This window comes from Vollenhovia emeryi, unplaced genomic scaffold (genome assembly GCF_000949405.1).
Source record: "Vollenhovia emeryi isolate VEMERY1.0 unplaced genomic scaffold, V.emery_V1.0 DF939344.1, whole genome shotgun sequence".
Taxonomy (NCBI): Eukaryota; Metazoa; Arthropoda; class Insecta; order Hymenoptera; family Formicidae; genus Vollenhovia; species Vollenhovia emeryi.
The window spans coordinates 21726-37461 of record NW_011967022.1 but is presented as its reverse complement, the minus strand read 5'-3'; the positions used below and the strand labels follow the sequence as shown (position 1 = coordinate 37461).

The window sequence follows — 15736 nt, the reverse complement described above, 5'->3', positions numbered from 1 at the left end:
TCCGATACATCCTTAAGTTGAGTGGGAACAGTGGTTTTAACCGACAAATCGTCAAAATACCAGATATCCGTAGGGAAAGAACAACAATATAAATAAATAAATAGATAAATAATAAGTTAGGTGATACGGACAATTTTATCGTAGATAGAGTTAAGATTATCTGTGTCTTGTTGGAGGTTAATCGTGTTTTTAACTTTTTTAATGTACCTAACGCATATTATCCAAAACGTATATTCTATACATATATTGATGGTTTATATGTTTTGGAAAGCGGGTTTATATTATATGTGTTATATGTGTATATGTATGTATATCACATACATGTACTAAAATATATACATATAATCAAAGTATTGAGATTTCTGAAATACGAAATTATTGAAAAATAATTCGCTTTACATTAAATGACCAAAAAGTTGATGGCGTTCCCGTTTAGGGAGAACAAAAAATATTTGTGTAATTTCAGTCTTATCAGGTTTGATTTTATGAACGTCGTTTCGACGTTGTTTTGACGTCGTTTCCACCAAACAACTGAAACTTGACAGTTCTCTCTAATAAGGGGTTTGTTTTCTGTTCCTGCACTGGTGAACTAGTGCAGTAAGCTAGAATGAGAAAAAATATGCTTGTCTTACTCCAATTTATTGCACTAGTTCACTAGTGTAGGAACAGAAAACAAGCCTAAGATGTTAAAAGTATTCACAACGTTGAACGTAGTAATTTAATACAAAAAATAATATTCCGAAACTTTTAATTATTTTCGAAAACTGACGGTAGGGACGCAGTTTCGACCCCATTGACGTCGATTCGACTTTAGTGTTCTCACTGGGGCTCTTTCTTTCTCTAAAATTTTAGAAATTAAACTTACACTTTAACCGTTCTAATAACAATTTTACACAGTGTAATTTTATGCGTTCTAGCTGAAAAACACCCTATATCAATAGAAATGAGATAAAAGGAGAAAGTAATAATACAAGTATATTAACATTTTGAAGATATATTTATTTCTTGTTTTTGTTTTATATTGATATATCATAATATTACTTACATTTCTAAAGCTGATTAAGGTCGCAAATTTACATTGTTTAAGCTTCTGTATATAACGACAAAACGAAGCAGGAAACATTCTGTCTAATAAGAGATTTTATTTTATCTAATTAAATATTTCCTAAACGCATAAACAGAAACACTGTAGCTTGCAATATTAGGTTGTTATAAAAATTTTGTTACATTTTATTTTCTGTTACAAGTTTTTAACATTGTAATAAATTAAATTCTTCAGAAATTGGAATTTTTCTAAATTCCTCCTTTAAAAAAATAACTGTATATCTAAAGATTTTAAAACTACAAATCTTTATAGAATTAAAAAATAATACAAAGAATGAAGTAAAATATTTATCACAAAGGAAATAATGAGAAAGGATCTGTGAAATATTTTGGCTCTCTTATGTAATCTTTTTCATTCTGTTACCTTTTCAATATTTAAGTTATTTTACACTTCTTTATCTGATCCTACAACAAGTATTAAATATAAATAAAGAGATATAGAAAGATTTTTAAAATACCACATCTGCGCATTAGAATCCCTTTATCTTCAAATTTTTTGTATTTTCAATGTTTTCGAAAATGTTCTTTAAAAATTGTGTTAAATTTTTGGATCCTTAAATCTTTTTCAGATATTTAACGTTTTTTATTTTCGTGTTATTGCATTACATTAGACTACTTCTGTTTTCATACCCACTTTTTCTTTTAAAATCCTTCAATCCTTCAATTATAAAATTTTTGTAATATAATCAACAAAATATAATCGACATATACAAGCGTCGTCAGACCCTTACAAGTTCTTGCACAACAATCCAATTATAATTACACACATGAACGCACGCACGCATGCACGCACACCCACACATATAGCGTGCGCACGTGTGTATGTGTACGGTACTTATCAGTTTTAACATTAAAATATTTTAGAATTATTTATAACAAAATTTTCTCATTCGTTTTTCGTCTTTTTGTACTCGGTACCATATTACACGGATCGTAATCAGAATTACTTTATTTTCTAATAGGCTCCTCACAATCTCTAATCTTCCCTTATTTATATACATTCATATAATAACAATCACTACTGTTGGAATTTTATTTGCTTATTTAAAAAAATTTGAAATAAATAATGTCGTTGTGAGACGTAATGTACAATTTGATAAAATCATGTACAATATATACAACCAAAATAATTCAGTTTTTATATATATTCCTATGTGTTTATGTAGCAATATTCAATATAATAAATTAATGCTTTGTAGAACAATAATTCACGTAATTTACTTACACGCAAGAAATCGAACCAATTAATACTTTAATCATCAATATTAATCCTATTAAATATTTGATTAATAACATACATCAGGTGTATCAATTAATGTTTGCTAAACCCTCATTGAGTCTCGCATTTTAATTCTCGCATATTTATTTTCTTTCTTGTATTTTTTATCTAATAAAGTTTCTATTAAATTTATTTATCCACTGACATGAATATGTGAATATATTGTTATGTGTTGATAATTTTTGTATCTGCTTTTCTCCTACGATATTTGCCTTTATTCTAGCTCTCAAAAAATTGTATACATTATTTGTAATTATTTGTTATATATAAGATATTCTAAAAAAAGGGTAAAAGGTTACTTTGGTTTTCTATTAATTGAAAAATATTGGTCCATATATACATATATTTGCCCTTCTGATGAGCATTACAGGTAGCATTAAAATCTGGTCAATTGTGAATTCATTTAATTATTTATTTAATTTAGTGAATAACATGTTACGCAATATTTAATCGTAAAAGTATCACATATTTGAAAGAAAATAAAAAAGAAATATTTAAATGAATTTTAAATTAGTGATAATTTAAGATAATTAAGATAATAAAATAATAATAAAAGTTTATATCGATTTCTCAATTTAAAGCCGCTATATTTTCTTACGAATAAAACTGTTGGTACATATACTTTTAGAATATCTTATATACTTCTTAGGCGTACAGATAATTTCTCAATACAATCAATTTGAACATGTTAGTATTGTATGTGGAAGATCCAACACAGTATCTTACAAAAAGACTCTACAACAAGAGACTCTCTCTCTCCCTCTCTCTATACATATATATATATATATAATTATTATATATATATATGTTGCATCCAACCCGCGTCGATTGATTTTTATTTTTATAGAGCTTTGACTTTATTTGGTTTCTGCCTTCATCTTTCTATAATGCTAATAATTTCATATTTAATTTTCATTCAGTTGTATTTTGTATACTTTATTAAAGCTACATAAAAACTTGTTATTGTTTCTATCTGTTGATCTGTAGAATCTGTAGATTCTATCTGTAGATATGCAATTTTTATTTACAATGTAAACAATTCAAAAGATAGCCGAAGGTATTACAAAATATGGTCATAAATCTTTTTAAGTGAACTCATAATAAAGGTCTGAAGTGTATATATTAAGAATCTATTACATATATTAAAGAAATAATAAGGTTTTGTTAAGAAATTATAATAAAAAGTAATTAATGAAGTGTAAGAATCCATATGATTAATAATATCCGTATTTAAGATTTTATAGTGTTGAAGTAATACCATATAATTACTATAAATAATATCATAGCTTCTTGATTAATTTGCAACAAAAATCTTAAACTTTAAAGATATGTAGAAGCAAAAAGATAGAGATCTCAGGATTTATTATACTTCTGTAGAATATGTAGTCACAGACATGATAAACAGGTGTTAAATTTGTAACATTAAGGATGAATATTGAAATTAAAGATAAAATAAAAAGTATAAAAAATGTTTTGTGAAAAGTATTTTCGAATTTTTACATTTTTAAATTCTTAGATCCTTAAATCCGCAACTATTTAAGTTTTCCTAAATTATTTGAATTTTTACATAATTTTTCATCAAAATTTTCTCAATATCATAGATTCCTAATTTTTTATATTATTTGATTTGTAAATCCTTGAATTCCTATATCTTGAAATTTCTTTCTTCGGTTTTATATTAACACTTAGACTTCTAAATTTTTGCATAACTTTCAACGTATAGATATATCTTTGGCTGTATTTTATTCGACTATATTTTGCCAAATCTTTAAATCTAACTAAATTTTTAGCTGCTTATAAATGTTTTATGAATATTTTAATTTCCCTCTTTTCACTAGTATTTCATATTTTGATAAATAAGTATGAATAATAAAAAACAAAAATACATGAAGAAAAATAATATAATTCAATAATAACATAATTTATTATACATTTGCGCGTTCTGAAGTAATATTTTTATGGCAAACATGTTTAAACATAGTAATATGCTACTTTGGTATCTAATAAATAGTATTAAATTGGTTATTTAAATAAAATATAAACATGTAAAATGATAGAATATCTAATCGAGAAATATATTTGGTACATTTATCTAATAGAAAATTAACAATATAAACTATATCTTATGTAGAGAACATTTTAAAATGTTGCACTGAAAACGTAATTATCAAAAATTTATAGATTCACAGATTCTTAAATCTTTGAATTTCTAAAACATGTCAGGTTTTCAATTTTGCGGATTTTTAGATTCTGTGGAATATGAACATACTTCTGGTAAAGAACACTAGCATTTACAAAGACAAATATTCAGAAGTGATACATATATGAAATTATTAGTAAAATTACGTAAATAGAATTTTTACATTTTTAGGAAATATCAAAATATAAAAATAAATCATATTTCATAGAATCAATTTCAAAAAATTCAAGATGGTGAAATCTGTGACTCTTATTTTATCGGGATATTTTATACGAAGTAATTTATATAAAGTAAAATGCAAGTGCAAGGCATAAGCATCAGTTAGGTTGTATTCATGTATGCATATGAGCTGAAATGGTCATCGTAGCACGAGTATGTTTTACATAGAGACATTTATAGTGACATTTGTATCTGATAGAAATAATGTTAATCACCTCTTTCTGTTCTTTCTGATCTAACATATTTATCATTTAAAGAAAGGAAAGAATTCTTTAGCTCAGAATACAAATGTTTTAATATATAAAGTATGGCTTAAAGAGTTTACTACCATATTTCATAGATACGTTTCATACATGGAGGATTTTTACATTATCACAATCTTATAGCAAAATCCATGTAGCGACTCATATCACGAGAAAACAAATGTCCCCATTTTGCATATATATAAATTTTTTTCATCTGATTTCAAGTTGTGTCCAATGATATTGATTGTTCTCATTGTGCAATATGTATATAATATAACGTGAAAATCCGATAACATTTAGAAAAACAATAAGGGGAAATGATGCGGCAGCATGGGTGATTATTAAAAGGTAATGGGAATTAAATATAAGCAGGAGAGAGATTTAGGGTGAGACGAGAAATGACATTGTTGCGTATTGTTGCACGCGTTGTTCTTGAGCTCTTGATTATTTGAATGACCATGATACGACAGTCGTGACAAACAACAACAGCGACACCACGTAACCGTTCTGCTGCCAAACGTTGCTCCACACTAGCACCACTCGATGTGGAGAATGTTTTAGTAGTTGAAAGAGCGGCAGGACTGCCACCACCCTTATAGCATCTGTATAAAGCATTAAAATTATTCAAATCAAATATAAACATGTAAAATGCTATTTAATTGGCAGAGTAGTACTTCATATATTAAAATATTTATTTCATTGACAACAAGTAACACAACATTCTGTTTAGAAAACTTCAACTATTGTTAGATGTTATAAGAGGAATGATCATCTAAGGGTGGAGGAGGAATGGAAGGAAGAAGAAAGGAAATAGAAGGACGGGGAGATAAACAGGAAAGGTAGGATGTTAGTTAGGGAGGAGAAGAGAAGGAAAACGCAAAGAGGAAGCGGAGGAGTGAGAAGAGGAGGAGGAAAGGAGACGAAAGGGGATGGAGGAATGGAGAGAGGAGTTGAGAGAGTTGGGAAAGGAGATAAGGAGGCAGCTGAGAAGGATAACAATGGAACTGAAGAAAATAAGAGAATGGATGGAGGGATGAGAAGAGAGAGAGGGAGAGGAAGAGAGAGGAGAAGTGGAGAAGAGAGAGAAAGGAGAGACGGTGAGAAGAGGAAAAGACAGGAATACAGGATAGGAGGAGTGGCGAGGGGGAAGAGGGAGAGGGGAGGAAGGGAGGAGAAGAAGGAAGAAGACGGAGGAGGAAAGGACAAGAAGAGTAAGTAGTGAGGAGACGGTTGAGACAGAGGAAGAAAAGAAGAGAATTGACTGGAGGGGACGGAGGGGGGTCGAGGGGAGAGAGGAAGAAGAGGGAAAAAGAAGAGAAGGAGAGAGGGGAGGGAAAGAGGGAGAGGGGCGTAGAAACAGGGGAGGAAGAGAGGATAGGGTGGCAGGGAGAAGGGAACGCGGAAAGGAGAGTGAGAAGAAAGAAGAGGAAGTAAAATAAGATGGGGACAAGACGGAAAGAGAAGATGGAAAAAGAAAGGATAGGAGGGGAGAGCAGAGAGGAGAAAGAAGAATCAGAGGAGGGAAAAAGTGGATGGAGGAAGCAGAGAGTAGACAGGGAAAGGAGGAAGGAAGGGGAAGAAGAAAAGGATAGGAGTGAAAAACAGGGGGAGAGGAGGGTAGGTAGTAAGGAAGGGAGGAGAGAAAGAGAGGAAATAGGGAAGGAGAGGAGAACAGAGAGGAGAAAAGGAAGAGGAGGGAAGGAAAAAGGTAGAAGAGATAAGAGCTAAAAGAGGAGATGGTGAGGTAGACAGGGGAGAGTGGAGGGAAGGGAGAAGAAAGGGAGGCTAATTTGGAAAGGGGTAGAGGGAGAGGGCAGGGAAGGCGGAGAATGATAAAAGTGACAAAGGAATTGTTAGAGAGAGTCCCGGAAATAAAAGAAATAATAGAGAGATTAGGGGAGGAGGGGAGGGTAGTTATGATCGTTGAAGTGAGGAAGGAGGAGGATAAGGAAGAAATTTTAAATAAGATGGATAGTGTAAGAATGAGATGGGGGATAAGAGTAGGTGAGGATCTGAGCATGGAAAAGAGGAGAATAAGATGGAGAATAATAGAAAAGGCAGGGAAAGAGAGGGCTATGGGAAGAAGGGTAAGGGTGGAGAATAGGAGGATGTGGATAGATGGGAGAGAATGGAAATGGATGGGAGAGGAGAAAGAAGGAGGATATAATAGAGAAGGAAAAAGACGAGAAGGAGAGGAAAGAAAAAGGAGAAAGAGAGGAGTGATGGAAAAAAAGAAAAGAAGGAGAGTCAAGGAGACTGGAAGGAGAAGTGAAGAAAGGAAATAGAGGCAGAAAGTGGAGACTGGAGAAGAGGGACAAGGAAGGAGACAGAGGAAGGAAGAATGGAATAGATATAGGACTGGGGGTTGGGGAGGATGAGGAGAGGAGAAATACGTGTGGGAGGGAGGGTACATAATATGTAAAGGTCGCAGAAGGCCAGGTCGCGAGAGAGAAGGGGAGAAGAAGGTTGTAAAGGGTTGGGGGAACGCTCCCTGAAAAAAGCGCCAATGTGCAATGCCCGAAAGGGAATAAACATTCTATTCTATTCTATTAAAAATTAATATCACGGTAATTGCATTATTAAAAACCATTATTAGGTAATAAATTTATATATTTGAGCAATATTTATGTGCACATGTAGAAACATCTTGTGCCCACAATTAAAAATCTGTAGTATATGTGACTATAAATTTGCAGTGTATTGCTCTCCTTATTTCATAAAACTTAAATAATTTGTATTGGTTATCATATGAATATATTATTGCCCTGACCTCTTCTCGAGTCCTTGAACTTCCATCTCTCGACGTGCGTGAGAAGGTGGCGTTGATGAGGGTGTCAATGCGGAGACGGGTGTCATTGTCGGTGTCGAGGCAGGTGTGCCACTGCGTAACGCAGAATCTTTTCGTCTGGATGCAGGGGAAGCCGGTGCTGAGCCAACCATTCCTGGGTTTCTTAGCCAGGAGTTCTTGTTACCACCGTTCTCAGCTTCCGTAGGTGAAAGTAGCAATCCAGGAGAGAGTAACACGACTGGCACTCGAGCAAACTGTTCCGTTGGTATTCGCATCTGAGAATGTCATTATCAAGATATATTAATATTAAGAACATTAAAAACATTAAAAACAAGTAAAATTAAATTCGATTTATTAACTAAAATTAATTAAGTAATATTAATCAATTAATTTAATATTCAGTTCAATTTATTTAATTCGTAAAGTACATGATAAAGTTTACATGACGTTACTTTTTACGTTACAATAGGCAACAATTTTACCACAGGTCTCAAATAAATTTCATAGTTAAAATTTAATTTCATTTAAAATTATTCATTAATAGAATTTACATCTCAAAAACTATAAATGTCTCAATACACTTTCGTTTTTCGTTAATTTATAGCAACTTTATATAATTATAACTCAAATTCATACAGTTCATATAATTATAGCCCAAATTACACATTTATGTATCAATTGCGATAGAAGTAAATTGTAAACGAAATTTATATCCATGTATACAAGTCATACTAACTTTTGAGTAGCATTTCACGCAGACGGTTCTCTTGCATAAGCGACAACGTTGCCCCCAAGGACCCAACAGACCAAAGCGCGTTTTTAGACAGAGGAAACAAACACGCCTTTTCTCTACGTCCTCTTTTACACGCCCTTCCACAGGAAGCGACTCTAATTCGGCTTTCGTAAGCACGCTACGAATATGCACAATCTCATCTAACGTTAATGACAGCCTTTCGTCCAATAGCATGTCTCCTAGTGTTGCTTTCTGTAAAATGTCGTTAAATTTAAATGTATCTTATATGTAATTATGTTTTTTAATGTTTCCATGTTATACAGGGTGTCTCAGAATTCGCGCATTCGGAATTCATAGCATGATTATTCGTGCCAAAAAAAGTTACTTTTTCTTCTGGCAAAATTGCGTCTGAACATTACTTTTCAAATAAGAGCAACTTTAAGGTAACGAATAAGCGCTTTAGGAAACGCGTGAATCAGGAGCGGCGTGCCAGCGCGTTTGAGCGTGTATGCTATTTTACTATTTTGATAAAAGTTTTTATAAAAACTTTTATCAAAATAGTAAAATAGCATACACGCTCAAACGCGCTGGCACGCCGTGCGCGTGCCGCTCCTGATTCACGCGTTACCTAAAGCGCTTATTCGTTACCTTAAAGTTGCTCTTATTTGAAAAGTAATGTTCAGACACCATTTTGCCAGAGGAAAAAGTTACTTTTTTGGCACGAATAATCGCGCTATGAATTCCGAATGCGCGTATTCTGAGACACCCTGTATAATACAAAGTTTATCTCTTAGCTCTCAATAATATTCTTATATTAATCTATTATTTTTCTATATACTTTGTTGCTTTAACAAATTATAACTAATTTTTAAATTTATCAATATCAATAAGTATGTTTTCTATCATTTTATATTAATGGCTAATTATGCAATGTTTTGAAGATCTTTATTAATTAAAATGGAAAAATTTCATCAGATTGTCAGTATTGATATAAATAAAATGTCAAATTTTAATCGACCTGAGCTGACCACATTTATTGAATACGTCTTCACAACGTTTCGACCTTTGGTTTAAGTCTTTTTCAAGTGAGATCTAGGAGTAAATGTTTTACATATAATCTACGTGAGAAGTATAAGCGAATTGTACAGCATCGCAGGAAGATTGTCGGTCTATCATGGAGTGTGTCAAATGAGATTACAGCCATAATTTGGCGAACAGTGTTCAGAAATAAGAGCCATTTTGTGAGACAAAGACTGATTAGTTATTATTATATGCAGAGGTCAGGTAACTAACATACACATATAGGGAAAACACACCAAGACAGTCAGAGATGTTTTTAGACCAAGCTAATAACTTTGTCATATATCGGATTAAGATTGTCAGTGTCTGTTTTTAGGTTGCTAGTGTTCTTGGTTTTCTTGATGAGAAACATTTCAGCTATCTCCCCTTTCCTTGTGTGTTTTTCATTATGTATAATTTCAGGGGATGACCAATCAAAGTCGTGTCCGGTTTCTGTGCGGTGTTGGCTGACTACTAAGTGATTGATAGGGTGTTTTTTAATGTTGTTCTCGTGTTCTTTGATACGTGTAGTTAGATGTCGTTTGATTTGTCCAATATAATTAGTTAACTATTAAGAATATTCTTAAAGTCGCCAGCAGTAATTATAAATTAATAACACGGTGATTTTTGTCGACCGTGTCTGGCAATTAAAATTCTTATTACGAAAAATATTACCTCAGCCAGGATTCGAACCTGGGACCTCCCTACAATCCGTGACGGCCGTCTTAGCCAGCTCGACCACCGGGGCTGTGATAATACTATTCGCAACAACGTGTATATAACTTTTAAGATGTTGTTTACGCGTCTAGTTTATGCGAATGGTATTATCACAGCCCCGGTGGTCGAGCTGGCTAAGACGCCCGTCACGGATTGTAGGGAGGTCCCAGGTTCGAATCCTGGCTGGGGTAATATTTTTCGCAATAAGAATTTTAATTGCCAGACACGGTCGACAAAAATCACCGATATTAATAATTAGTTAATTTTATAGACCAGTTCCGTTTTTTTGGAATTGTCTAATACGCCCTTTCCTCTTCTTATGACCCTATTTAGTTTTTTGGGTATGGAATATACAGTTTTTAGGCCGCACTTATGTAGAGAGTGGTTGACAGTTTCGCTGGTGTTTCTGATATACGGTAGGTTGACGTATAGTCTGGAGCCGAATTTATTGACTTTCGTGTAATTGTCAGACGGTAAATCTTTATTTAATTGTAGTTGGTTAAGTCTTCTATTAATGTGTTTGTCAATGGTTTTGATTGGGAAGCAGTTGTTTAAAAGGATGTTTTTTACGGTTTGGATGTTGCTTTCGTGGAAACTGTCATCAGCTAGTAAGATTGCATGGTCTACTAGACTGGTGACAGTGTTAATCTTGTACTGTAGAGGATGATTGGAGTAAAAATTTATATACCTAGAGAGCTTCCACCACAGGATTTTTTCAATTGAAAATCCTAAAGAACATGGTTTAACAAAGAACAAACTACACCTCAAAATATGCAATGAATTATTACAATCTATGCTTCAATAACTCCCGATATAGAAGAGTAAGTCAATCAGTGATTAGACGAATAAAAGTGTTCTATTGATAGTAATGTAATTTTATACATTAAATAAAAATATTTTGGAAAGCTATGAAAATAAGTTTAATATAAAAACATGTATATTTTATTGTTTCTTTTTACATTTAATCTTGTTTATGATCTTGTATCATTCTGAATTTGTTTTGAATTTCTCTATCATATTATAGAAAAAAGTATATCACATTCATTTAACAAAATAAAAATAATCTTGATATCTTCAAGGCGTCTTCATCGGGACAAAAATTATTATCGCCATATGATAGCGTCCTTTGTACTGTGCAACTTTGACTACACAAATTTCCTTCCTTATAGATTCAAAGATATTTAAAGTAATAGCTATTGCTCCATCCAATATAAGAATGATTTACCACTGCTATATATTGCTCTGCAACTAATACATGACCTATGGCACGAGTACTAATCTGCTACTGCTCCAGCCCTTCATCAACCTTTGGATTCCAAACATTTGTAACATGATGATAGCTCTGTAACTACATATTTTCGGACCTATGTTACATTATTTTCCTAGGTGTCCTCTATATGCTACTAACATTTGGTACAACAATGGTAAATTAACTTGTATATGTATATACATTACTTAAAAAAACACTTTTTATCCTAAAAATTGGGTTATTCTCAAATCGCTAAAACTTGGCGAAAAAGCATTTTCAAGCTTAAGTTTTTAATTTTAACATGCCATCGGTTAAAAAATTTTTCATCTTTGTCGTATTTTAAAATAGAACACATTGTTTTGTTCTTTAAAATTATGTATATTTTATATTCTGCAGCTTGATAAAAAACATTTCTTTAAAAACATAGTGCAGGTGTTTTATAAAAAGTATAAAATTTTACCAACAAAATACTTTTTGAAGTTTTTTGTCCCACCTTCTGTGTGTGAGTGTGTGTGTGAATATGTGTGGTGTGCGCGCATATATTTATATTTATTAAAATCATCAAAAACTTTATACATGTCTATACTATTCAATGTAGAGTATTTTTAAACCAGTGAGTGTATCCAAACAAAAGAGCGCAATATGGACATAAAATTCCTTACCTTATCAACATCGTCTTCCCATTCATCGCTATGAGCTTTGTCGCTTTTACTCTCATATGCAATTGTATGTGCCTGTCGCAGTTGCCTCGGTGCTCGTGGCTGCGGACTACAATTCGGACTTGGATTCAGGCTAATGTTGGGACTTGGACCTTGGCTCGATGTCACGTCTGCGAGGCCAGTACGTTGCCGGCTATGTGGTCTCGATTGTGGCAGGGACGTTGTTCCTGTGAGTGATGCTAGCGGTATAGTGCATTTTGCAGCATGTCTTCTAGCAGATGCTCTTCGGGAAGGACATTGTGTTGCTAGATCATAGGCTGCAATCAAATAAAGATTTCAAAATATAGGATAAGAGGTATAAGCAATAGTTTTTAACTTAAATATCTTTGGATTGTTCCATGCGCAATTAAAGGTTATATAAGGAAAACTTAATTGCAAATTGCAAAAAAAATTATGAGAGAGAGATTTAGAAAAAAAGGCTAAAATAAATAACAGTGACAAAGAAGAGGATAAATATGAAGATAATTATCAAGGAAATAAATAAGAAGAAAGTTGAAACATTATTTGTAACAATTACATTCTAATTGAGCATCACAGAATCGGTGATACTCATTCCTGGTTAGACGAAGTCCACCAGTTTTCCGCCAAGGATTTGCAGATCCCACTTCATCATCATCCCTGTGCTCATGATCCTTATACCTGCTTCGTACATTTTTTCGAGTACCAAAATTGTAATCTTTAAGTTGCCAGTAGTTGCACGCTTCATCTTCTTCCTCAAATCTTGTTTCAAAATTTTCCTCGTTGCAAACATCATCATCATCATCATCATCGTCGTCAACATCATCATCGGCATCTAACTGTTTGCAAAAATGATACAAATATATATTAACGGTTAAGTATAACAAAGTTTAATAAAATTTAAGATAACTGAATGTAAAACTGAAAATAAGAGCATTTTTATTTGTTAATTATCTCTGTCTTCAATTTCTTACATTGAAATAAAATTATATATATTTTTCTCTCGATAAAAACAACTATAATTTTATTTAGGTAGGGTATTTAATATAACAATTGCTAATATTAAAAAATAAGTTATATGTAGTTGGGAAGCACTGGTTTGCACATTGTTTTATACAGTGTCGCTTCTGTATGTTGCTGGAAAATACCCATCATCTGTTTTCTAAAGTTGTCTCCAAACCTATCTTAATTTTCTCAACCCCTATATTTGTCTAATTACAATGTTCTTCTTCAAAGTTCTTAATCCTTCATATCTTCCATTCTTCTTTAACACATAATAAAAATATTCAATTTTGCGACTTTATCTTCTAACTGCCCTTCTCATTTCCACTCTATTTTCGTTCTTCTGCCTCCTTTCTTTTTAAAATAAATTTTTTTATTTCTATGTATTTGATTATAACTTTTTTTCTTTTAAATATCTTTCCATTATTTTCATCTTTCTTTTCCTTCATCCCTTTCCCATTCTTTGCAAGAAATACCAAATTATCAGTATGTGCTAGCACAATCAAATTCTTTTCTCTCTTATCTGAATACTGCGCACCTGCTTTCTTTATCTCCTCTCCTACATCTATTACCAAGATTGAAAACAGAAGTGAACGAGCCTTTCACTCCTTTCTCCGTCCAAAACCAACCTAATATAGTTTCATACACTTTGACTGCGTTTTTTCATACTCTTACTTATCCCCTTGATATCCCCTCACTTTTTTAGTTGTACGTGTGCGCGCGCGCATGTGTATGTATTTATATTATTTATATTTATATATAGACATATTTGCATATAATTTTTAGAGGAAATATTTGAAATAGAAATTGCGACTATCCTTTTAATAAGAGATTGTTATTATTATTAATATAATTTTATCTATTTTAAATAATAAATAGCACAAAATTCATTTTCTATTTTTAACTTATAAAAATAATTTTGGAGCTAAAACGAAAAACCTTGATGTTTTATATAGCTTGATGTTTTGTTTGGCTTATTATATATATTGCTTAAATAAGCGACACAAATAGATCATTATAATAAAATATATATAAATAGGAATTTTATATATTTTACGTGTTGTATAATTTAAAAAAATGAAACTAAAACCTTCAAATCGAAGTCGACGGGTATCACTTTCTTGGTCCGCTTAGTAACATCCAAATTTCTTCCAAATGGTTTTGGCAATATTTCATGTTGCTTGATATTCTCTCCGTTTTGTGTCACATCTGAAATATTAAATTTGTTCTGAATATAATTCAATTTACATTGATATTCATTGATAATCATATCAAAATGCATAAAATTATCTATATGTTGTTATGCAATGAGATGAAGACATGATTTAGGAATGAGAAAAAATAAAGAAGCAAACTTTTCAATAAAGGAGGATGTTAAAAGGACCAATTTTTGGCTCCCTCGGGAACTTTAGTTTACTGTAAAAAGTTGTTTAGGACTCATATAAAAAGAAAAAATAGTCTTACATCCTAGAAATGCAGGCAATAGTAATTTTTAAAAAATTAGATCGATTATTTTCTTGTGGAAGCCAAATATTCAGATAAGTACCATGCTAAAATTGTTCACAAGTCGGATATACTGCGAAAGTTTCTTTGTTATAATTGATATTTAAAGGTTTTCAAATGCAATTTAAAAAATAAAAAAATAAGTTTATTAATTAAAAATAATGGAGACAATAAATACCACGTTTTCACCATTGTCTCTGGATTTGCTTGACAATGAGAGTGGTCAAGTATGCCGTCGATTTCATTGGCCGAAAGATGTATTTATTTTTCTTTTATGAAGTAAGTGCCTGATGTTACTCAAATACAAATATTTTGGATCGGCCCTCTTGAATATCCCATGTTAGATTTTTCATTTAATCGTAATGGAATCGTAATCAGAATGTCTCAAGAAGCCTGCTCAGACTGATTTCGAAGAAATATTTGAATAATGTAATTCTACATACAAAACTGTCAAGGACGCTAATTTATAATTCATTATGTCGCCATTGGGATAACAAATTTGTGATTAGTGACTTCAAAAACCTTTAGATATCAGTTATAATAAAGAAACATTTCGCAATACATCCGATTTAGGAACAATTTTAGCGTAGTATCCGAATATTTGACTTTTATACTATAAGGAAACTCGATATAATCGATATAATCTAAAAAATCAATGCTCCCTACATTTCTGGAATGTAATACTATTTTTTCTTGTTTATGTGGGTCCTAAACAAGAACTTTTTACGATAAACTAAAGTTCCAGAGAGGAGGTCAAAATTGGACTGTTTTAGCATCCTTCTTTTTCTCAGATACATGGAATAGTAAAATACTTTACTATTTATGATTATAAAATTTTAAAAACTTATTGAAATGTATTATGACTATTTTCTTAAATTCTTATATTTTTATGAACCTATCACAATTTTGTAAAAATTTTTAGTCCTTAATTTAACGTTTTTGTCACATTGTATATGGGTCA

General features: G+C 31.9%; 1 protein-coding gene across 6 annotated transcripts in view; it reads right to left on the bottom strand.

Moving 5' to 3' along the window:
• Positions 1-4636: 4636 nt before the first annotated feature.
• The window catches only part of LOC105558439 (protein spire), a 32516-nt gene continuing 21416 nt past the window's right edge, over positions 4637-15736 (bottom strand). For all 6 annotated transcript variants that reach the window (XM_012006124.1, XM_012006126.1, XM_012006125.1 and 3 more), the window contains 6 exons: positions 14363-14481; positions 12830-13109; positions 12256-12569; positions 8572-8820; positions 7818-8110; positions 4637-5649 (listed from right to left, as the gene is read on the bottom strand). In XM_012006124.1, the coding sequence (XP_011861514.1) occupies positions 5406-5649; positions 7818-8110; positions 8572-8820; positions 12256-12569; positions 12830-13109; positions 14363-14481 (1499 nt within the window). In that variant the 3' untranslated portion in view covers positions 4637-5405. The remainder of the gene's footprint in view (positions 5650-7817; positions 8111-8571; positions 8821-12255; positions 12570-12829; positions 13110-14362; positions 14482-15736) is intronic.